At 42.7% G+C, this 22,776-nt stretch overlaps 1 protein-coding gene across 2 annotated transcripts in view; it reads left to right on the forward strand.

The window, feature by feature from the left end:
- The window catches only part of DOCK2 (dedicator of cytokinesis 2), a 406,045-nt gene that overhangs the window by 110,057 nt on the left and 273,212 nt on the right, over window positions 1-22,776 (forward strand). For both annotated transcript variants that reach the window (XM_022595138.2, XM_022595139.3), the window contains exon 25: window positions 1,049-1,155. In XM_022595138.2, the coding sequence (XP_022450846.1) occupies window positions 1,049-1,155 (107 nt within the window). The remainder of the gene's footprint in view (window positions 1-1,048; window positions 1,156-22,776) is intronic.

The following is a 22,776-nucleotide window of genomic DNA, read 5'->3' on the forward strand; positions in this document are numbered from 1 at the left end:
TTTATTCAGCTCTCGTCAGTTTATCCACTGTTCATATGAAGATTTCTTCTGGCTTCTTCTCATTCTTCTGGTCTCAAGCTAAATGTTATCTTCTTGGAGAAGCTACCTCTGAACACTGTAAATAAATTCTATTCCTCCCTCAACCCCTGCACCGTTACTCTCTGACACAATTCCCTGTTCATTTCCTTCTTTGCATCTACGGCCTTGTATTGATTTGCTTGCTTTTGTGTTGTACGTTGACCTCCATTAGAATGTAAGTTCCATGCCAACTGGGACCAAGTCTGTTCCTATTGTATCCCACTGCCCTGCACATTGCCTGTCACATATTAAGTAGATGCTTAATAAGGATTTGAAAGAATGAATAAGCACAATGAACTGATTTTGGAAAGCTGACAGGAGCTGTAATTTTGTTTCAGTGGTATTTTTATTTTCACTCTATTTGGAAAGAGCTATCTCCTTTTTCATATCCCAAACTGGTTCTAGCCCACAACTTTTCAGAGTTTTTTAAAAAATTAAGGACCTTTTTTGATCTTAAGATTTATCATGAAACATTACTAAGCATAAAACATTAGTGAATAAAACGGCATGGCAATGAAATTAGAATCTGGTTTTGAACCCTTGTTTCTTTGACCCTCCCTAGTTGTGTAACTTTGGGAAAGTTAGTTAACCCTTTTAAACCTTACATTTCCCACTTGTAAAATTGGGATAAGCATTGGATCTACGTCATAGAATTGTGAGGCTTAAATGGCACAGTGGATGTCAAGTGCAAAACATGTGCCTGACACACACAGTAAGTGGTCGGGTTTCTTGATATTATTTTCAGATTTCCACATCTCTTTGAACGCTGTCAGTATTCAACACCAAGACCAACTATGCATACTTACTGAAGGCTTATCATGCACGGAGGTGGGGGGCGAAGGGAGCAAGAGGTACATTGTTTCTGCCCCCCTCAGAGCTGGCAGGCTGGGGATGGACAGACTCTAAGTGCCAGGAGGTGGCAGACATTGGTTTAACGAGCTCTGCGTGCTCTGGTTTTTCCTGCCCTTAGCCAACTCCTCTATGAGTTCTATACCTGCATCCCTCCCGAGAAACTCCAGAAGCAGAAAGTCCAGTCCATGAATGAGATAGTCCAGAGCAACCTCTTTAAAAAGCAAGGTGAGTGCAAAGCATCCTGGCCGGTTGGGGGCGCCAGAAGCCCCACGTGCTCATCACATGCTGCGCAGTTAGGCAGTGTTTCTTCTCTGACAACTCCCTTGGTCTGGATGAAGGGGAAAAGCAGAAAGTAGCTGACGACTTAGATATCAGAATCTAAACTGATTTAAGGAAAACATAGGCTGAACTGTTTGTTTTTCCTGATAAAGTTTACTGAGAGGCTAAATTTGGAGTCATTTTGCTGTGAGGTTTTTACTCTACATGAGAAGTAGGTAAAGGTCTGATCCCTTCACAGAGGCACCAGTGGCTTCAGTCTCCTGTTGTGTTTGCTTCCAGGGGCACTCACTGTATAAGCAAGCAAACACACATTTACTACATATTCTCCCCTGGTCTTTTATTACTACTCTCATTGTAGCATGTTATACAACTGCTCTGGACGTTGCCTTTCTTCACGTAACGGTATTTCCTGGAGAGCAGGAAATGACAGTGGACTTGGGCAATGGTTGTGGTCAGAGCTTCTGCTCACCCAAACTGATCTCTGGTAACCACCAGTCCCCAGCCAGCATCTCACAGTCAAGAGCCTTGGGGTTCCCTGTTTTGGGGATCAGTGGGATGGATGGCCACACGTCCTCCAGCTATGAGCAGGTAGGACTTAGATGTCAGTATTCACCATTTCCTACATCACTTCTCTCTGTGAGAAGCAAACTGTGCAAGAAATAGGAAGTCTTAGGAAGCAGAGGATCAGTCATGTCCCACCCGGGATTTATTCAGAGTGAAGCTTGAATATTTATGTATTAAAGATTCAGGAACCACTTCACTGTAAAGATTTTCCCCCCTAATGTCTGGTTGACATGGTGCATCCAGAATTGCTGTCTGAATCCCACCCCGTGGAATTAAAGCTAGGAGAAGGGCATGGGAAGAAAAGTTTTCTTGTGATTTCATATTCATGCCTGGAGTTTCCTGACCATTTAGACAGATGTGTGACAGCAGGTTAACGCAGTACATACATGGTTGGTTTGTGCAAGGTGGTTTGTGTAAGGTGATTGGAAACTAATCCTGGTTAAGTCTTACTGTATGCCTTGTATTACTGGGTTTTTTTAAGTGAGCCTTCCTCGGTTTTCACCTTCTGATTTCCATGTCGGAATAAATTACCCTCACTCTGAAAACTTTGAAATATGCCTGCCCCTTCCTGCCCTGGCAGTCCCTTTCTGGATTTCAGGTGGTGTCGCTGTAGAAGTGAAGTGAGTCCCATCCTAGGGGCATGGCAAGGCCGACTCTTGCTGCTTGTGGTGCTGCACGGGCAGCAGAGAGCAAGGGCTGCTTGGCTCCCTTTCGTTGTTCAGAGCAGCAGTCATGGTCAGGGGCCCGGCTCATCATCGAGGCCAGATGGAGTGTTAGCGCGGTCCTGGATTGGGCATGCGGCGTCAATTCCAGCCTGGGAGGAGTAGGAGTGATTCCTTTACTGGAGTCACGTCTCCTGGGCTGATGGTGGCCTCTGAGGGTTAGCATAATCACAGGGCAGGCTGGACAGCTGCTGCTCGCCAGCCCTGCTGCGTCTTTGAGTTTCAGATTCAGTAAAAACCCTCTGATTAATATTAATTGACAGAAGGCCAGCCCCAGTGTTGTACACAGTTACAAAGAAAATGCAAAATTCTTACCTTTACATACGTACAGAGACTAGAAGTAGGTGAGCAGAGAGCCCTTTGGGGACCCATTTTAAAGAGGCTGCAATGTATAATTAGTCTATCCATCCTTGGTTCATGTGTGAAAGCAGTATGCTTTTATGCACAGCTTAAAGGTAACTCTTCTCCCACTATTTATTTGTTAAGTGAACCCTCTTACAAAAGTAACCCAAAAGAGGAAAAGAATCTGAAAAAGAATATACACACACACACACACACACACACACACACATATATATCTGTATATATCTGTATACATGTATATATATATAAAAAACAGAATCACTTTGCTGTACATCTGAAACTAACACAACATTGTAAATCAACTATACTTCAATTAAAAAAACACCCCAGGGGAAACTTCAGCTCAGCCTTCTCCTTAAGTCCTCAAGTTCCAAGTGAATACAATCTGAGTTCATACACACGAACTTAACTGGGTGTCTGGGGCTCTTGGGTGAGTGTGTCCTTTATACCCTGAAATAAGGTAAGTTTGATTCCTTGGCCAAGTCTGAGTTATAATGAAATCCCTTCTGTTGTTATCCCTGTGAATTGTCCTGTGCCTCAGGGACGCAGTTTGCTCAAAGTCTGCACTTATCTAACTGCCAGATGTGCAAATTGCCTGGAGTATTGTCGGTGACATTAGCTTGTACTCACAGCCTTGAACACTTGTACTGACATGAAGCAGAGGAACCAGAAGGCTCTTAAGCACTTTCCGAAATGTTGGCAGACTATCCTATTGGCCTCTCTTCAGGAGGGTCCTATGCAGAAGGGGGAGAAAGTTTACTGGTTAAGGGCACTGGTTCTTGGGTTGGATTCCTAGTTTAGCCCCTTTTCAGCTGGGTGACCATGGGCAATTTACTTAACTTCTCTGATCCTCAGTAAGCGCGTCTGTAAAATGGGAAAAATGATAGCAATGTCCGTCTTAGAAGGTTGTTGTGTGGGCTGATGAGACCAACAGTACGTTTAAAGTGCTTATCAGAGCAATATAATATCCCATACTAAGTGATCACTGTTACTACTGGTGTTGTGGTTATTATTTCTGCTGCTCCTTTCATTTTCCCAACTTCTGTCCTAACCTTCAGGTTCTTTGCAATAGGGGCATCCCTTCATAGTTGATAGTTGCACGTAACCCTAAGCTAAGCTTCCTTGTTTCCCTGAAAGCTGTGTGTTTTTCTCCAGGGTCTGAGAAGCACAGGACTTAAGGAACAAAAAGGCCTTGGTCTGTATCCATGTCTCATTCCTGCTTTGAATGGTTTTTCCAATTTTTATTTCATTTCCCTAGAGTGTTTTTGCATAGGACCTGTGCGATGTGAGCCCAGAAGAATAGGTCAGGGTGAGATGTTTGTGGTTTCTCACCTCATTGTTTACCTTGCTGCAGGCCTCAAGATTGTTATATAGTTTGGGACACTTGACAGACATCCTCTAGGATGGTTTGCTCCTTGGGGCTCTTTTAAAACATATACACACACACACACTTTTTAATTCTTTCTTCATTCATGGAGGCAATTAGCCTCCATTCGCCTCAACTTTTACTTGACTTGTGATCCTGAGTAAAGTACTTAATCCTTATAAGTCTCAATTTCCTCGGCTGTAAAGTGGGAATAACCACAGAACGAGTCTCATTGGGTTTTTGTGCAGACTCAGTGGCATAAAGTGACTTGTTAGCCTGGGGTATGAGGGAGTCAGGGGCCACCAGCATTCGAGGTCCCGCAGGGAGTGGCTTGTCCTGTGTGAATGACTTCCGGGTTCAGCGGGAGGAGAACTGGGACATCTGTGGAGACGAATTGCCTGTTTTCTCCAGCTCAGGCTTGCCTGATGGTGCTGATGGGAGAAGGGATGAATAGGTACGCCCCGAGGAAGCTCTTGAGGGGAGTCTGCGAGAAAACCAAACCTTCTGTTCCTTTGGAACAGATTTGTCCCTACTTAGAACCTAATCTCTAAGTAATGTGTCTTTTTAGTCTGATGCTAATCACATGTGCCATCTGGTTCAGTGTAAACTGCTTTAGGATCCACACTGCTCACTTTTCTCAACTTCCAAAACAAACAGGGGGCGGTGGGGGGAAGACAGAGAGAGAGAGAGAGAGAAACAGAGACACACACAGAGAGAGGGACCAACAGGGAGACAGAGAAAGAGAGAGAGACAGAGATCTGACAGAGATTTGGAAACCCTTTCAATGTTTATTTTCAGCTAGTGGGATTTTCTTTGGAAACTTTGTTGAGAAGCCGTTCTCTGAACACAAAGCATCCAGTTTTCCTTTTATCAAGATGTAGTTTCCTTCTTTCCCCCTCTTCTTATCTGTTGCCCACAGTATCTGGAGCTGCTAGGACCTCAGTTCACAATGGGCTAGGCCTCTGTGGTGGGAGGGGGCACAGACATCACTGTCCAGTGCCCTAGCGGGGGATTATCTTTTCTAATCATCACATCATTGCAACACTGGTCTGGAATAGAGAAAAGTCCGCTCGTTCTAACAGTTATTGCTTTGCTTGGTGAACTTATGTAACATCTCTGAGCCTCTGGGGTTCCACATCTGAGAAATGTGAGTAGGAATGTTGCCATTAGAGTATGGACTTTTGGTTTAGGAAATCCCTGTTTCTGATCCTGACTTGATCACTTACTAGCTCTGTGTTCCTTTGAACAAGTAACCTCTTTGAGGCTTGGTTTCTTTAGCTACAAAAATGAGGTCATGCATGTAAAACAACTAGTAGAGTGCCTGACACAGTTGCTGCTTATTTAAAGACATTTATTGCATCCCCTGTATAACAGTAATAACCACAGGAATAATAATGACGTCAACTGCATCTTAAAGGAAGAGACATTTATTAAATGCCAGCTATATATTATTTGCTATATAGGACATAAACATATAGTAAATTCTTACAACCCAATTACATAGGTATAATTATTCTCATCTTATAGATGGGAAAACCAAGGCCTAGAGAGTCAAGTAACTTGACTCATCCCAATGAGACCAAGGGTTCTATTACAATGTATTAGTGCATTAGTGTATTTGGCTATGTGATTCTGGGGTAGCAAATCAATCTCCAAACATCAGTGGTTTAACAAAGGTTTATTTCTCTCTTGTGCAAAGTCTGATAAAGGTCAGGAAGGTCGGGCGCCTTTTGTCCCTTGTGAAGCTATGCCAGCTTGTACCCATGGCCTCTTTGCAGCAGGGAAGAGAGCGAGGAACGAAGTACAGCCACTTTCAACTACATCAGCCTGAAAGTGACACCCAGAGATTCCACCCGCAGTCCACTGGCCAGACCCCATCACATGTTCCCAACCTAGTTGCAAGGGAATCTGGGAACTGAAGGGAAATGCATAGCATATTTGATGACCGTCTCTGCTACCCATAGGTAGCAGTGGTGGAGCTGGATTTGGAACACAAGTCCTTTGAATAACAAAACTCCTCTTCTTTCCACTACACCATGCTTTGTTCTTATAATGAATAAAAAGGAGAAGATATGTTTATTTTCTTGTTGAAAATGCTTCCTTCTCCATGTTAGAAAAAAGTGCCACATTGTTCCTCCTGAGAAATTTTTTCCTTCCTTCCTCGCTCTCTGCCCCTGTTCCAAATACTGGGCAACTCTCTGACAGCTGTGTACGGGGACCTTTGCTTGGGCAGGAGATGGGACTCTAGATGCCAGTGGTTGCTATGTCACTGCAGGTTTTTAAAGCACAGCTTTCCTGCAGTGAGAAGTGGTATAAGCAGGCTGCCTGGGACTTGGGATGTCCACATCAGGCTGGGTACTAAGACTGCTGTGAAAGACAAGGCAGGAAAGGAACAAGTCCTCTTCCTCCGAGGACGTGCTCTGGGCTCCTGGCTGGCTCCTCGTCTCTCCTGGCACCATACATGACCTTCCACAGTTCTTTTCTTCGTGAATACTGCCCGGAATACCTTCTACTGCACCACCACCCCCGCCCCATTCCCTACTCCCACCCCTAGACACACTAACTAGTAACTCCCACTCATCCCTTTAAGACCCTGACCCAAGGTCAAGTGTGCAGTGCGTCTTCCCTGATGTCTCAGGCATCTCAGCCTAGTCGCATTCCGCATTTACTCAGTCCCTGCTGCAGGACAGGCCCTGGGGTGGTAGTGCAGATACAGCCGGTGCCAGTTTGCAAATTTCTGCACCACACTCAATGTGCAAAGACGATGAAGCTTCTTGGTTTTGTTTGTTCTAAATCTAATCTAATCTTTTTGAGTCTCCACCTCACTTTGTACTGTGGCAACTTAAAATTTTCAGTCAATGACATCTTGTGGCTTCAGATTTAACAAGTTTTTCTGTTTCAAAATAGTTCCCCTTCCCTCTCCAAAATAGTGTCTGGGACCAGGTCCCAGGGACCCAATTAGGAAAGGGAAGAGAGACTCTGTTTTTGCCTTTTCCCACAACCTATCTAAAATATCTCTCTTTGGGACTTTAGTCCAAGGTGGGCATGTTGGGACACACATGTCTTGTGGCTTCAGGGGCCGCTACCTTTTTGCTCTATAATATCTTCTTTTCTGAGGAAGCCTTCCTCATCTCTCTTCCCTGGGGCTATAAAAATGGAATGGCTGCCAGGGTTCTTGACCAATGGGGGGAAGTGTGACAGTAGAGAGTAGCACATTCAAAATATTATCCTGGATTCTCAAAGGGGATAAAGCAAGACATAGAATCTCTGCGGGGAAGATTTCTCAGACCTTAGGTGCATCTGGGAAGTTTGCTAAAATTGCAGAATCCTGGACCCTACCCCAAAGATTCTGACACTGCAGATCTGGGGAGGGGCCAGGGATGTGCATGGTATCAGCCCTCCAAGGGGATTCTGATGCAGGTGGCCCCCTGACTGACCCTCTCTAGTTGGCAAGTGGAGCTCCTAGAGCCTGAGTGGGAGAAGGAGAGCAGTGCAGCAAAGAGGAGCAGATCCCACAACACATAGCAGAGACCTCACCCTGATACTTGGCATTTCTCTCTCTCATTGTCTGTTGGTGCGACTATCTATGCTGCTAGAGAGAGCTCCTTACGGATAAGGGATATATATTATTTCTTTATGTGCCTAGTCTGCCTAGGGCCTCACTGATATCCACTCTCAGAAACTAGTCTGTGCACCTGGGCAGTAAAATATACCATTATTCAGTGACCAGTGTCCCTTAAAACAAAGGAAAAGGGAAGATGGGACCTCAGTTGTAGAGAACAGGGGTTGTCATAATACTCGACTCATAATGTAGCTCATCACTGGTCCACACAAGGGCTTGCTTTTATTTATTAACATATTTAGTTAGTTATTTTTAATAATAAATTAAACATCCTTGCACTCACCACCCAAACCAAACACTAGAAACTGAACAATCAACTACCTGTAACTGTGTGTGTCTTTCCCCACCTAAGGTAACCCATTCTTGAATCTTTTGTTAATCATTCCACTGCTTTAATGCAGTGTTACTGCATCTATACATATCTGTCTAGTGTTTTGGTTATTTTAGCTTTATAAAGAAGGGTATTGAACTATGAGTAATTTGAAGGGACTTACTTTTTTCACTTAATATTATACTAAAATTCATTCATATTACAAACGGTTGGAGTTCATTTTTCTGATGAGTGTAGAAAATTCTATTGTGTGAATAAGCCATAGTTTATTCACTCATGCTTTCAATTTTAGGCACTTGGGTTGTTTCGGATTTTATTTTTTTTAATTGTAAGCATTGCTGCTAAGAATATTCTTGTACATGTCTCTCTTTGTACATGTTCAAGAGTCTCTGTGGAGCATATAACTACCAGTAGATTTGCTTGGCCATGGGAGATCTGAATATTTAACTTTAGGAGATACTGCTAAACGGGTTTCCAAAGGTGCTTGCACTAATTTACTCTCCCAGCGATAATGGATGAGAGATTGTGTGGATCTGCATTCTCTTCAACACTTGATATTGTCCCAATTTAAAAATTTGCCAGTAAAATGGGTGTAACATACGTCATCACTGTCTTGATCTGCCGTTTCTTGATCACCAGTGACACTGAAAAGCTTTCCTTGTGTTTCTTGTCACTTGGGTTTCATGTCTGTGATATGTCTGTCCATGACTTTGGTCCATTTTTCTTTGGGGTTGGTTGTATTCCTCTTATGAACTTGCAGGATATTTTATATATTCTTCATACTCATGTTTTGCTGATTTTATGTATTATGAGAATCTTCTTCCCACTTACAGCTTGTCTTTTCATTTTACTTAAGATGTATTTTTTTTCATTTCTTACTCTTTGTACAGATTTATCCATCTTTTTAACAGTCATATCTTTTTGTGTCATCTTTAAGAAATCTTTCTCAATACCAAAGTCTGGAAGATTTTCATTTATATTTTTACTAAGAATTTTATAGTTTTGTTTTTGATACACAAGTCTTTAATCAACCTATAGAGCTTATGTTTTATGTATGGTGTGAGGTAGGAGTCTGATTTTGTCTTTTTTGCCATTTGGCCACATAGCGTTCCCAGTTTCAAGTGTTGGCCAGTCTTTCCTTTCTCCAAGTCAGTGTCATTTTCCATTTCCAGGACATTGCTCTTCCCTGGGGACTTGAGGGCAGGGTTGCTGGAGCCTGGATTCAATCCCTGGTCCACAGTGTGCAGTTTCTCTGTGTTACTTGTGGGTGGAAGGGTCGGAAGGGTCAGGAGAAAGGGATAGCCTCCCCTTCCCAAGCAAGGCCCCAAATTAGGATCCTGTGTTATGTTAGCATCCTGGGAACTATGTGCCAAGAAATAACACTTCTCCAGGTTTTGGACCTTATCAGTTATGAAAAAAATGAGATGGTTTCTTGGAATGATCATTTTTCTTATAGCAAGAAATTTCTTGGGCCCATGGGGCAAGCTTCTTGTAGTTTCTGTATGTATCTGATAGAAAGAGCACTGAACTGAGAGTAAGGAGACCTGAATAATAGCAACAATAATGTCAGCAGTAGCAACTGTAGGTGAGGTTTACTGAGTTCTTATGATACACCAGGCACTGCGACAAGCACTGATGTACATTATCTCATTTACCGCACAGTTGTGTGATCTTCGGCAAGTCACTTAAGCTCTGTAGAACAACTATAAAATCACGAGACTGAGCAAGATTTTCCAGAGCTCTACCAACATGAAAATCTTTGATTTATAAAAGCATTCCCTGAGTGATAATGGCAATACTGCTGAATCTTTCTAACGCCATTTAGTGCCTAAAAACGCCTTCTCCCATATATTGCCCCCAACACTTCTAAATGTCCTGCCTGAGCTGGGAGTGAGGAATGAGGATATTTTATAGAAGGTTAAACGGATGCAGGGAAGTGGCACGATGCCCTCAAGATCACACAGCAAGGCTCAGAACCCTGGAAAAGGGAAAAGGATATTCTTACTGGAGCCAATTTATTTTCTTCCACAAAGAGCTGTTGAGTTTTGAGAATCTAAGATTTTTCTCCTCAGAGCATTTGGAGGCATCGAAGATCTTTCTTCAGATAGGGGCTTGCCCCTCCCACCTACAGTGTTACAAAGCTACCTCCAGTTCCAAAACGTCCCTTCTACACACTTGCAGATCTGAGAAGGGGCTGTTCCTTACATCTCTTTCCTTTTCGATGTGACTGATCTCAGAATTCAATGTCAGAAAGAAACCTTCAGATCCAGAATCAGAGAAGACAGTGATTTAATAAGCTGCAGAACAAATCCAAGAGAGATTTATTAAACTGTCCTCTTTTTTTTTTTTTTGGCTGAAGTTAAAAAAAAAAAGTTGGCATACAATCAAAGAAAAGACTCCCTCTTGAACCTCCTCAAATACTTAGAATAGCAGCTTTTAATGACATTACAGAATACAGTTTAATTGGGGGTGGAGTGTGGGGCAGAGAATCCCAGATTACTTCTTTAGTGGTAAACCAAATCAACTCTTGTGCAATTAAAAACAATTTACCTCATTAAAACTAAAGAGCAAAATCAGGCTGTTACACCTTTCAAACCAAGTTCCATGGGATTTTTTCCAATTTTGGAATGACAAGTGGAAACACACAAAAGGATAGAGTTTATATAAATCTTTAAAAGGTTCTATGTTTACTCCAAATTTTTTGTTTGTTTTCATTGTGAAGTTACAGTTATAGATGGTTTGAATTATACTGAGGCAGGTTTTAAAATGTTCAGAGACTTTTATGTTGACCTGTTTAAGTTTGATTTTGTCGATTTTTTTCTCCACATCTTCCTAGAATAGGAGAAAGTTTCCTTAAGACCATGATACAGTTGAATTGAAGACCAGCTGAAGATTTAATTCAATAATATTTATTGAAAAGCTAAAAATGTAGCAACACTGTGTTATGGGAAATGTGAAAGGAATACAGTAATAACTAATTTCATGGTCACCATTTATTTAACTATTTTGTGGCAGGCACTATGCTAAGACTTTTCACACATTATCTCATTTCATTATCATGACATCCCTGTAAAGTGTAGATATTAATATCTCCATTTTACAGGTGAAGAAACTGAAGGTTAGAGAGGTTGGGAAACTTGCCAAGAGTCATAGATCAAGTAGCATGGCAGGGCCAGGATTCCAAATGGGGTCTGTCTGATTTCAACATCCACTCTCTAAACTGCTGTGCAATATGACATCTGGAACAGAAAATTTTCAGCGCCCCCCAGCGAGCTTACAGTTGGGAGAGAAAAGACTTACCCCAAAGCTCTTCAAACTTGAGCCCACATAGGCCATGAAGGTAATAGAAATGAAGGTACAGAGTGATAGTTATTATGCCATTTTATATAGTAACCTAAGCAAATATATTAAATATATATTATATATATAGTATATAATATATATAATAACCTAAGTAAATATGTTATGCATATATACACACACACAAACACACTTAATGTCATCTTCAGTTATATTTTTTACAACAGGTTTTCCCATTTGCCTAGTAAACGTGTGAGAACTTTCTTCACTTCACAAAGAAATGTGATTCCTTTCATTTTTTCCCTAAAGCACAGTGCCATTTGGTCAGTCATTCATTTCCCCACCTTTGACAGAGATAAGTATACAGAAAGATATTTCTCTACTACTAAGGAAACAAGAGTGAAAATGATCAATCCACACTCAGCTCAGAGTGGGGAGCAATAGGGAGCAGTGAGGACTGGGGCAAAGTCCATGTCATTGGGTATATAGGACAGCTGTGAATCAATGCTAAGTGATTGTTACTATCTATGTCAATATGTGGGCCCAATGCTACCTTATCTCTCTTTTTTTTTTTTTTTGAGAGAGAAGTCCCACAAATTTTTTTTTATGGGAAAACTGCTGATTTAGGTTTTAAATGATATTTTCAGGCTGAATAAAATCTGCATATGGACCCAGCACAGCAGCCTCTGGTGTAAATTTATAATTTACAGGGTTGTAAATAATTTATAGGGTTTTAATAAATGTATTATAAATTTATAGAGTTATTTACAAATAATCCCATAAGAATGACTACTATTGGAATTCAGTGAGAATAGTGCTTTTGGAATGTTGAGGACAAGAAGAGGTAGGATGTCAGCTGAACTTTGAGGGGTAGTGAGTATGATGTAGGCCCTCTCCAGAGAACAGTTCTTCGGGAGAACTTGTAGTGTCAGGGCTGGAGCACTGTCTCACTGAAGACCACTGCCTTTCAAGCCTTAGGAGAGCTCAGGGTTCATCCTTGCCTGACACACTCCCTTGCTAATGAGGGCCTCAGACCACACCATAACCTCTATCAGGCATTCTCCTGGGAATGCTGGGCCATTGTTGGAAAGAATGACGTTTATTGTTCATAGAAATTAGTATTATAAAAATATTTTTTTTTTTTAGAATATTTGGAAGTAAATAAAAGCACCTGTGATCTCATGATTTAGAGGTAAACATTGTTATTCTTCCTTTCTTTTGTGCCATATATTATATATAACTGGGATAATGTTTTGCCAGGTTTGTAATCTGCTTCTTTCACTGAGAATCATTAGGAACATTTTCCCATGCCATTTCTAAGGACTTCATAGGACTCTGTTGTATAGATGGGCTATAACTGATTTCACTGTTTTCCTATTTAGGGACATTTGGATCATTTAATTTTATGCAAGAAAAACTTACTGGAATCCATTATCTTAATAGACAAATGGTTGTCCTCTGTGCTCCTTATTTCTTCACTGTTGGGCATGAATCTCATCCAGCTTTTCTAGTGCTTGTTGAGGATTCTTATTCTCCCTTCTTCCTCCTCTTCACGTGCGTGTGGGGGCGCGCACACACACAAACACACACACACACACACACACACACACACTCGCCCACAGGATTTTTCTATCTTCTTGTGCGATAGGCTCAGCGCAAAGCAGATCATGTTGTCCTCTCTTAAAGAGCTGGAGCGGCATGTTCCCATTTGGGAGGGACATGTTTTCACAGCCCTGCCGTCATTCTTGATGGTAGGGGGTATGTCTGTGCATGGACCTTCCCTGCAATACCGGGCACTTAAATGCAACCACGCTGAGAGCCCTCATTAGCCCTGGGCAGCCACAGTGGATGTGCTGAGTGTGACACCCTCCAGGCTGGAGCGGCTGCCCAAGAGGAACCAGACACCAGAGCAAAGAGGGAAGCCAATTATCCAAAGGCAAGTGAGGCTCTAATTATGGCTTTAGCTAAAGAGGGTAAACTTATTTGAGGAGAGACATCTCATTTCTGAAGTACGCACAGCCCAGGACACTTGTTCAGAACAAGGACTTGGATCAAGTCCTGGTTTTGCTGCCTTAACCACGACACTTCATGTCTAGGAGCATCTGATTCCTCATCTGTCAAATGGGAACAATCTAGGATGTTTACCTCGTTGGCTTACTGTGAGAATGACATGGGATAATGCCTGGGAGAGGCCAGGCGGGGTCTGACATTTAGTGAGGGCTCGTAAATGGAGTATCATCGTCATCGGTAACTATTACTAGTATTACTATTATTTGTAATCATTTGATGGTGGAACAGAATGTGGAACTGGAGCTCAGGAGACCTGAATTCTCAGTTCTGCAGTTTTCTATTGCAACTTAGAAGTGAATAAATCTCTGAGTTTTATTTTTTTTGTCTCTCAAATGAGAAACTTGGATCAAGGGTTACATCAGGTCCCTTTCGTTCAGAGATTTGTGGACCTACACGTGCTGAGAACTATATATCATCCTCTTCATGGAGCCTCATGTCAACCCTGTCTTATAGGTGCTATTATCTCCTTTTTTGAAGGTGCTGAAGTTGAGACTTACACAGGAAGCTGGGATTCAACCCCAGGCTCTTAACGTCTATTCTATACTTAATTGTCTGCGTGTCCCAGCATTCAGTGTCGTGACTAATGGTAGACTTGTGCTCAAACGTATTTGTTGGCTGCACTCCAGGCTTTTGAACAATGGGAATGGTGGTGACGCTTGGGGCTGTGCTCACACTGCACCCTTGTCTCTTTTACTCAATCCTCCCAAAATTGTAGGCACAAAAGTCCAGAAAGAGACTCTTGTCAGACTTTGGGGGCAGCTCCTGATACCTCAGCTCTATTTAACATAAATGAGACTGTTAAACACTTGCTCTTCATGGCAAGTGGGTCATTTTGTGAGTTACCCGAAGGATTGTGTATGCATGTGTGCATTAAAGAACTTGGCACCACTGGGTTAATCGAACGTCTGAGCTGGAACGGACGTTAACAACCCGCTGCCCAGAGATGGTCCAAAGCAGCAATTCAGAGAACCTCAGAAGAGGGATCACCCTTATACATACAGCAAGCTGGCCACCTTCCCCCTGCATCTACCAGACTAGCTACTCTCTCCTTCTCCTTCCCCAAGAGCAGTGAAAGCTGCTCTTGTACTCCCCACCCCTCTTCCTCCTGCTCTCCCTCCCTCTTTCCCTTTCTTTCTCTCTCTCGCCCCCTTCCCCCCACCCTCTTTCTCTATCCAAGGCAATTTGACAACGCAAAAAATTCTAGGTGTAAAGAAGTGTCTGGAAAATTGATCTGGCTCTGATGAGGGATGCTGACCGTGGAGGAAGCTGGGCATGTGTGGGGGACTCGTACCTTCTGTTCAATTTTGCTGTGAATTCAAACTGCTCTAAAAAATCAAGTCTATTTTAAAATGTTAAAAATGCAGTGAACACACACACACGCACGCACACACACACAAATTGACTTGCCCTTCCCACAATCTATTTTGCGGAGGATGGGGGAAAGGGCCCCAAAACGTTAAGTGGTTCCTTCAGGTCAGTTAGTTGCCCACACATCAGTTGTGTCATTGGAAGTGTGACTCTAGTGTGGTTGGGTCCCTTTTCTTTCTGGTTCAAGGACGCATGTCAGTGCCTTAGGGAAGTAGCAAGGGAATTAGTTCATTTTCATTGCCCATGCCTATGGTCGCGGGACTTTGTCTTTGCTGGCTCTCAAGTATCACCATGCTGCAGCAAAACCCTGTGCGCTGGGCCTGGGGATCACTTCCCAAGGCTACCTCTGGAGGAACCACAGAATGATTAGGTGGTGGTTCGGGCTGCCCTCTGCCCACTCCACTGCCCACTAGCTCCCAGCTGTGCAGGTCTAACCACCTCCCTGCCTGTGTATCTGTGTCTCTGTCTCTCTGTCTCTGCCTCCCACCCCATCCCCACAGCTCCCCCATGCAGTCCCTTCTTCAAATCCACTGCCTCAGCACCATTCTGAAGAAACTCCACCTTGCCCCCTGCCCTCTTTTTAAGCCTGCTTTGGGCGTTAACTGATTTTCAGCGAGGCTCTCCTCCGCCCATCCCCTGGGGTTCCAGGATGTAAGGTAGGGGTGGTGATGGACTATACGCCCCACAGAGAGAGCGTGGGCTATAGGAGGTCATCCTATGTCATTTTCCCTCCCAGAGAGAGCTACAGCAAATTTTCTTTCTGGGTCATCTAAGATGTGGGCACACCGTGCCTAGGTGAGCGTTATTTATTTATTTTTTTGCCTCTTCCCCACCCAGCTTGAGCCCATTTTGTCCTGACAGTTACCACTCTACTCTGGTTGCAACTGGTTTTGTTACCCAGGTGGGACAGAGTCAGCTCTGATTAGGTTTTTAAATTTTAAGCACCACTATCCCCCGACTCCCCCCAAATAATAAAAGTGTACTTTTGTTTTTTTGTTTTGTTTTTTTTTTTCGGTACGCGGGCTTCTCACTGTTGTGACCTCTCCCATTGCGGAGCACAGGCTCCGGACGCGCGGGCCCAGCAGCCATGGCTCACGGGCTTAGCCGCTCCGCGGCATGTGGGATCTTCCCGGACCGGGGCATGAACCTGTGTCCCCTGCATCGGCAGGCAGACTCCCAACCACTGCACCACCAGGGAAGCCCTGTTTTTTGTTTTTAAATGTGTGTTGGGTAATTCTAACACACCTTCCTCTAGTGAATCATTGCTGGCTCCCTGAAACAGATGGGAAGGTCATGAACTCCTCCTCCCATGATGATGAGATAAAAGAATTTGGCACCCAGTAGAGTACTTTTGGGCATCTTATGCTGGCAGCTTCTGGCCACGTAGGGGGTTCTTCCCAGTTCACATATGGCTTATCATAAGTCAAACAAATGCAGTGAGAATCCACACGTTCTGCGTCTGAGAGGCTCTGCTCCTCCTGATGCTTCTGAGATTTTCCTTGCATTTGCACAGCACAACCTTCTTGAGTTCAGGTAAAGAGTGTTTTCTCTGTATTCCAAAGAATTGGCTCTGAGTAGGTGCTCAATGTGTTTAAAGGATGAAGGAACCTTAACTGAGGAAGGTAACATAATCTATTGGAGGAAACACTGTACTAAGAGTGGGAAGGTTTAAACTCTAGTCCAGGAAAGCTACCAACAAGCTGCATGACCTTGGACAAACCACTTAACCTCTCTGGGCTCCATTTCTCATGTGTGTCATTGGAGAGTTGAATCTCTAAGATCCTGCCCATCTCTGATAGTCGGCGAGTCTGTATTGCTACAACAGCATAGAAAAAGAGGCAGCAATTTCAACCTTAACACTGCTTGAAAAGCACTTAGTTATTCCGGGGTTTTGAGGGCAGTGGTGTCAGTTTAACATGAAAGATATGGAAGGACTCCTTGTGTTCAGATGTATCCTGGGCGGTACATTGTCCACACAGGCCATTGTGAATCCATGGCACGTCATTGAGAGGTTTGTCCGAACTGGCTCTGTGCTTCTTGGCGGGAGGGACCTGAGACTCCACCAGTCTTCTGAGCCTTTTGAGAGGGGCCAGCAGTTAGGACAGCAGAGCCCCACTTGCTCTACTGGGTTTTTCTCTCCATGCAAATATTTCTGTGGGTCTGAAAAATTGCTTTTCATCAGGTTTGCCCCTGCCAATGTCCCTGATTGGCCAGAACCTAAGTGTGCAGTGAGGTGCTTTGTTTGCTTTGGTTTGGTTTATGGGGGTTCTGGGCTCCCCTCCGGTTACAGCTGCAGGTTTAAAACAATTACAGTACCGGTAGCAAGAGGTTCACTGCAGTGCTCTGCTGTTCGCTTGAGGACTGTGTTGAGAAAGCAGGTCCCGGTTACCTCTCAGGAAATTTTGTGCTGTTTCAGAGGCCTACAGCGAGTTGTAAATCTCCATAGTTGGTGGGACCAGTCTGCAAACAGCAAAATGGTTTGTACTGTGGTTCAACAGGAAAAAGATAAAATAATTCTCTGAGAGTGAGATGTGTTGTTCCCTCTTCCTTGTTCACCAGGAAATCTGGGCCATACACATCAAGAGACAGACCCTGGGGTTTGTGGAGTGGAGCAGGAGAGATGGTGTTCTTACTCCTGTCCCATGGGAGGGGGCAACTCTGGCCTCCAGGCCCCTTCCTTGTGGCCAGGCTTCTTGCACCATTTTACTTCCCATGCCTAACTCTGGTCAGCTACCCCCTTCTCCCTCTCTTGCCAACCTAGGGGAGAACGCTGGGGAGCCCTCCACCGTTTCTTTCTCCTGGTTAGTCTTGGGAAATGGGGACATCCTCAGAGTGCATGTTACAGGGCTGCAGTGCTCCACATGCTTCTTTCCATGCCTGAGGGTCAGGAATGAGGGTCCCAGAGAGAGGAGGAGTATTGCCTTGGAGCAAATTCAGTTCATTCAGCAACCACTCTTGGGGCTCCAGTTCTAAGCTGTATTCCAGTTTTGCTCTGCCCGCTCTTGCCTAGGGGAGTTCATCCACCCTAGGGCTCAGTGCCATCTTGATGCTTGCAACCGCCAACCTTAATCTTTAGTCCATGTCTTTGCTTTCACCTCAATCCCCGTATCTTTGTCTCTCTCACATCTCAAATTCCATACAGGATAGATGGGGCCACCTCTTTAACGAAGAGAAATAATGTTTCAAACAGTTTTTCCAATTCAACAAATGTTTATGATCCTCTGCTATAAACAAAGCATTGACTAGCCATTTAGAAAATACAAAGTTGGCAAAGATATGGTGATGTCCTCAAGGAGCTTGCCTTCATTTGCAAAATGAGGCACTCCTTGTTAAAATGCAGGATGAATTTTCTACAGTAGAGGCATAAGCCAAGTGCCAGGGGATTTCAGAGGAGAGAGCTAGATGATGTTCAAGTCTTTCTTATTGTTTATTACCCCTAAAAATTTATTTAAAAAAACCATAAGAAACACAAGAGACCTTCAGAATTGTGAATATTCAACCTTTCTTAATTTATTAAACTAGATTTTGGTAATCTCTGATTTTTTTTTTTTTATGATTCGACTTTGGCCCCAAATGTATAAAAAAGACTTCCTGGATGATCTCCTCACTCTCACTTGTTGAGATCTGGAGAGACACTGTGAGATTTCATAATCTCTGAGTTGTATCCATCAGTGACTTTGGAAAAGTCACATCACTTCTTTGGTTCTTGGTTTCTTTATCTGTAAAATGGGGATAATAATTGGATTGATGTGAATATTAAATGAAATAATGCTTAGCGCAGTTCCTGGATGGTAGATAATGTTCTCTAAATGGTAGCTTAAACTTAATGTAAGTATAATTATTATTTTCATAAATTATTCATTTATAATTATTATATTCATTTTCACTATTATCTTCTCAGAGTTGGAGCCAAAGCACAGCATTAAAAATAAAATGTTGCTTAAATTGATTTTTCCAGAATATAAAGACAGGAGAAAAACTGTGAGAAAGGGGATAAACATATGTACTGCCATAATTATGATAATAGTTAAACTTTGTATAATTTCTTATGGAAACCTTATAAAGTAGGTTACAGTCATTCTTTTACAGATGGAGAAAAACTTGCTTAACTACACCAGATCTTGCTAGTGAGCAAGCTTACAGTTACTTAGCTGGTTTTTAACTACTGATCTGTTTCTTCCCCTCTCAGCCTACCATTAATAAAGCCGGTATTTTGAATCAGCACCCTTTTTTACTCACTTGCCATACACTACCACTTGACCTAGGCAAATGATTATGTGATGGTTTGTAAGGCCAATTTAAAGGCAGTGCTTTGCCCACCGGCTTCTAAAGCTGAGGGATGCACGGGTATATATCCTGGAGAGTCAGCTTCTGTTGTGCTTGGACTGCAGTCGATTTTATCAATTTTTTTTTCAATGCAACAGCTTCAAAAGGCTCTTTTGCCCCAAAGTAGCTGATCTTTTCAAATCTTTGCTATTTCTTTCTGGTAAGAGTTTCAGATAATAGGATAAATGCAGTTAACAACCACATATTTTAGATGATGAAGAAATATTCTAGAACACGTTTAAAGGTTTCACAAAACACAGACACGTAGAGTTGAGCGGCTCCTTGGAGAGATTGCCTAATCCACAACTTCCTCATTTTACAGTTGAGGAAACTGGTCCAAAGAGTGGGCATGACCTGCTCAAGATCACACCATGGGTTAGTTACAGAGTTGGGAAGCCAGAGATCCTGATTTTGGTTTCTTTCTTTTTACTTGTGTTTCTCAAAGTGTGATATGTACCACCACATGCAAAATTCTTTTCCTTGGCATGAAGGATAATTTTAGCTATGCACAGTTAAAGTACTGTATCACAGAAGCAGATCATTCGTTCTCTCTCAAGTCCTTTTCAGTCTTTCTCATTATGTCAAGGATTGTATACCTTTGCTATTTTGTCTTTAATCTTTCTCTGCTAATCTCCTTTGATAGAGCAAAAGGAACAGACCTCGGGTTTAAGTGCCTCTTAGAATTTAACGTAAGTGTTTTGTTTTCCTGGTATTGATTGTTACCTTACCTTCCATCTATGGGAAGCGACAGTGGTTTTCCATTTGAAATAGCAAAATTTTCTTTTAAAATAAATGTAAGCAGATTAGAATGAATCTGCTTTATGAAAAAATATTAAGTAAACCGTAGTGTAGGCTGTAAATTTTGAGGAGCACAGTGTAGGTTTCACATTGTCAAAATGTGAAATGGTTAACTAAAGCTTGGAAAATATTTGATTCTGCCCTTTAGAATGCCCTAAGCCTTTTGAGGATAGATGTGGCTGAATCCCAGTTTCCTTCTTATTCATGTCATGTCTTTTTTATGTAGCAGCCAGAAAAACAATTATTAAATCAAAAAGGAGAACATAAAAACTACCCATATACCAGAGATATATTGAAGGTCTCATTATTGGTAACTTTCCTACAATCCAAGAAGTTGGGTCAGTAGTCAATTTTGTTTCAGTATGTGTGTATTTTTGTGTGTATTTTAAATTATAAACTGCATGCTATTGCATTTGTTGAGAACAGAAACTGGTTTTATTTTTCAGGGACTTACTTAGGCTCTATTTTAAAATTCTATTTTAGACCTCATTCTTACCTTGTTTTCCCCATCTAAAAAGTTCTCTAATTTCTGATTACCTTGCTGTTCAGTGAGAGGGTGTGAATGAAAGAAAAAGTGGCAAAATGCAATTTATCAAAGATTTCCCCACTGTTATCACATTTTAAAGGTTAGAATGTATGGGATGAATGGAATAAGAATATTAAAGTTATTCATCAGATGGGGGCATAGGTAACTTTCTTTTACCTATAAATAGGTATATGCCTATATGAAGTGAATACATGGAGAAAAAGATGTACTAGGTTACACTATTTGGGTGATTTTCCTATTGTCTATAACAGCTAATCTTCCAATATTGCCTGATTTTTTTCCCTGTTCCCTGAAGCAGAAGTTCCTGCTTCTATAATTTAGTCACCCAGAGATGCTGGGGTTCTGAAGACCAATCACTGCTAGCCTGGCATGAGCTGGCCTTCATAAATATCACACAGAACTCATTCATGTCCCCTCATACTGTGGGCCTCTCCTTCTAAGAACTGGCCATTATGTGCTTTTTGTGGAATGCTCCTTCGGCAGAGAATTTATTCTCATTGAGAGGAATCTGAATAAAAAAGAAAAAAGGAAGGCAGAGTCAACTTCTGGTGACTTATGGGCAGTTAGAGTCAAATGTTTGAGAAACGGGCTTCTGAATCAGCAGAGATTTTACAAAGTGCCTGGTAGAGCTGCATACAGGTAGGTAGGGTACTGAGATGCCAAGAAAGAATGCTGCTTCTATTAGGGCTAATAAAAAGACTGCATCGTACGGCTTCCCTGGTGGCGCAGTGGTTGAGAATACGCCTGCTATTGCAGGGGACGCGGGTTTGAGCCCTGGTCCAGGAGGATCCCATATGCCACGGAGTGGCTGAATCCGTGTGCCACAACTACTGAGCCTGTGCTCTAGAGCCCACGAGCCACAACTGCTGAGGCCTGTGCACCTGGAGCCTGTGCTCCGCAACAAGAGAAGCCGCTGCCATGAGGGGCCCGTGCACCTCAACAAGGAATAGCCCCCGCTCACCGCAACTAGAGAAAGCCCGCGCGCAGCAGCGAAGACCCAACACAGCCAAAAATAAAGTAAAAAAAAAAAAAGACTGCATTGCCAAATTCAGGGCTAGGAAGGTTAATGATGGCACATTCTTTTCTATTATCAAAGATTAACATGATAACTTGCATATTAAAGTTAGTCCAGACACACTGCTAATGGAGGAGACATACAAAATTAATTTCTACAGCACCTCATAAATTATGATCACTCACTCTTCCCTGCCTGATGCTTTGTCTTGGCAAGAGCTGCATGCAGACTTAGAATGGGTGCCCGTCAGTTCCTAGTGGGACATCTTATGCTCCAGAGGAATTTGGAGAGCTCGGGTGTATTCCCTTCAAGTCCTTAATCACTGCCAGTCTTCTGCTGGGTGTTCCCCTGCTGGCATGTGTGCACTTCATCACCAGCCAGGTTGTGATTTGGCAGGCATTTTTGTTTTAATAGTTAATAAGGCAATGGAACTGAGCTGAGATGAGAAGAGTGTGGAAGGTGGGGTAAAGAATGGGAGAGAGGAAGGAAGAGCTGCTCTCTCTTCATGCAGGAGATTCTCCATGTAGAGTTGGGGACGGCATCTTTGGGTAACTGCTCCTTGAGCCCTATAGAGGACCAACGCTCGGCCAACACAGGAACCCAAGCCCAGTCTCTGAGAGCTCAGGCTCTGGAGTTTGAATGCCTGAGAGTGAGACCTGGTGCAGGATCTCAGGCAATTTGCTTAACTTCCTCAAGCCTCATTGTGCGCACCTGTCAAACAGGGACAATAATAATACCTACCTGATAGCAATGTATCTTTTAAATTTTGGTATAACTTACATACAGTGAAATGTACAAATCTGAAGTGTACAGCTCAGTGAATTTTTTTTTACATTTGTAGACACCCGTGCAACCACCACCCATGTCAAGATATAGCATATTTCCATTACCCAGAAAGTTACATATGGATATTTAAAAAAATATGATAATAATAGCTTCCATTTTCATGGTGCTTACCATGGGCCAGGTTTGCTGCTCTAAGTGCTTCACATATTCTTATTTCATTCTCACAGTCTTGTGAAGGGAGGTGCTCTTATTATCTCCACTTTACAGACAAAGACACAGAGATTTAGAGAGATTAGGTGACTTGTCCAGGGTCACACAGACAGTAACTGAGATTCCTGCTCTTAGGATCCATCCTGTACTCCGCCTTATCGAGGGGCCTGGTACTTATT

This window comes from Delphinapterus leucas, chromosome 3, assembly GCF_059928025.1.
Source record: "Delphinapterus leucas isolate spDelLeu-1000000601 "Yukka" chromosome 3, BTC_Dleu_Yukka2, whole genome shotgun sequence".
Lineage (NCBI taxonomy): Eukaryota > Metazoa > Chordata > Mammalia > Artiodactyla > Monodontidae > Delphinapterus > Delphinapterus leucas.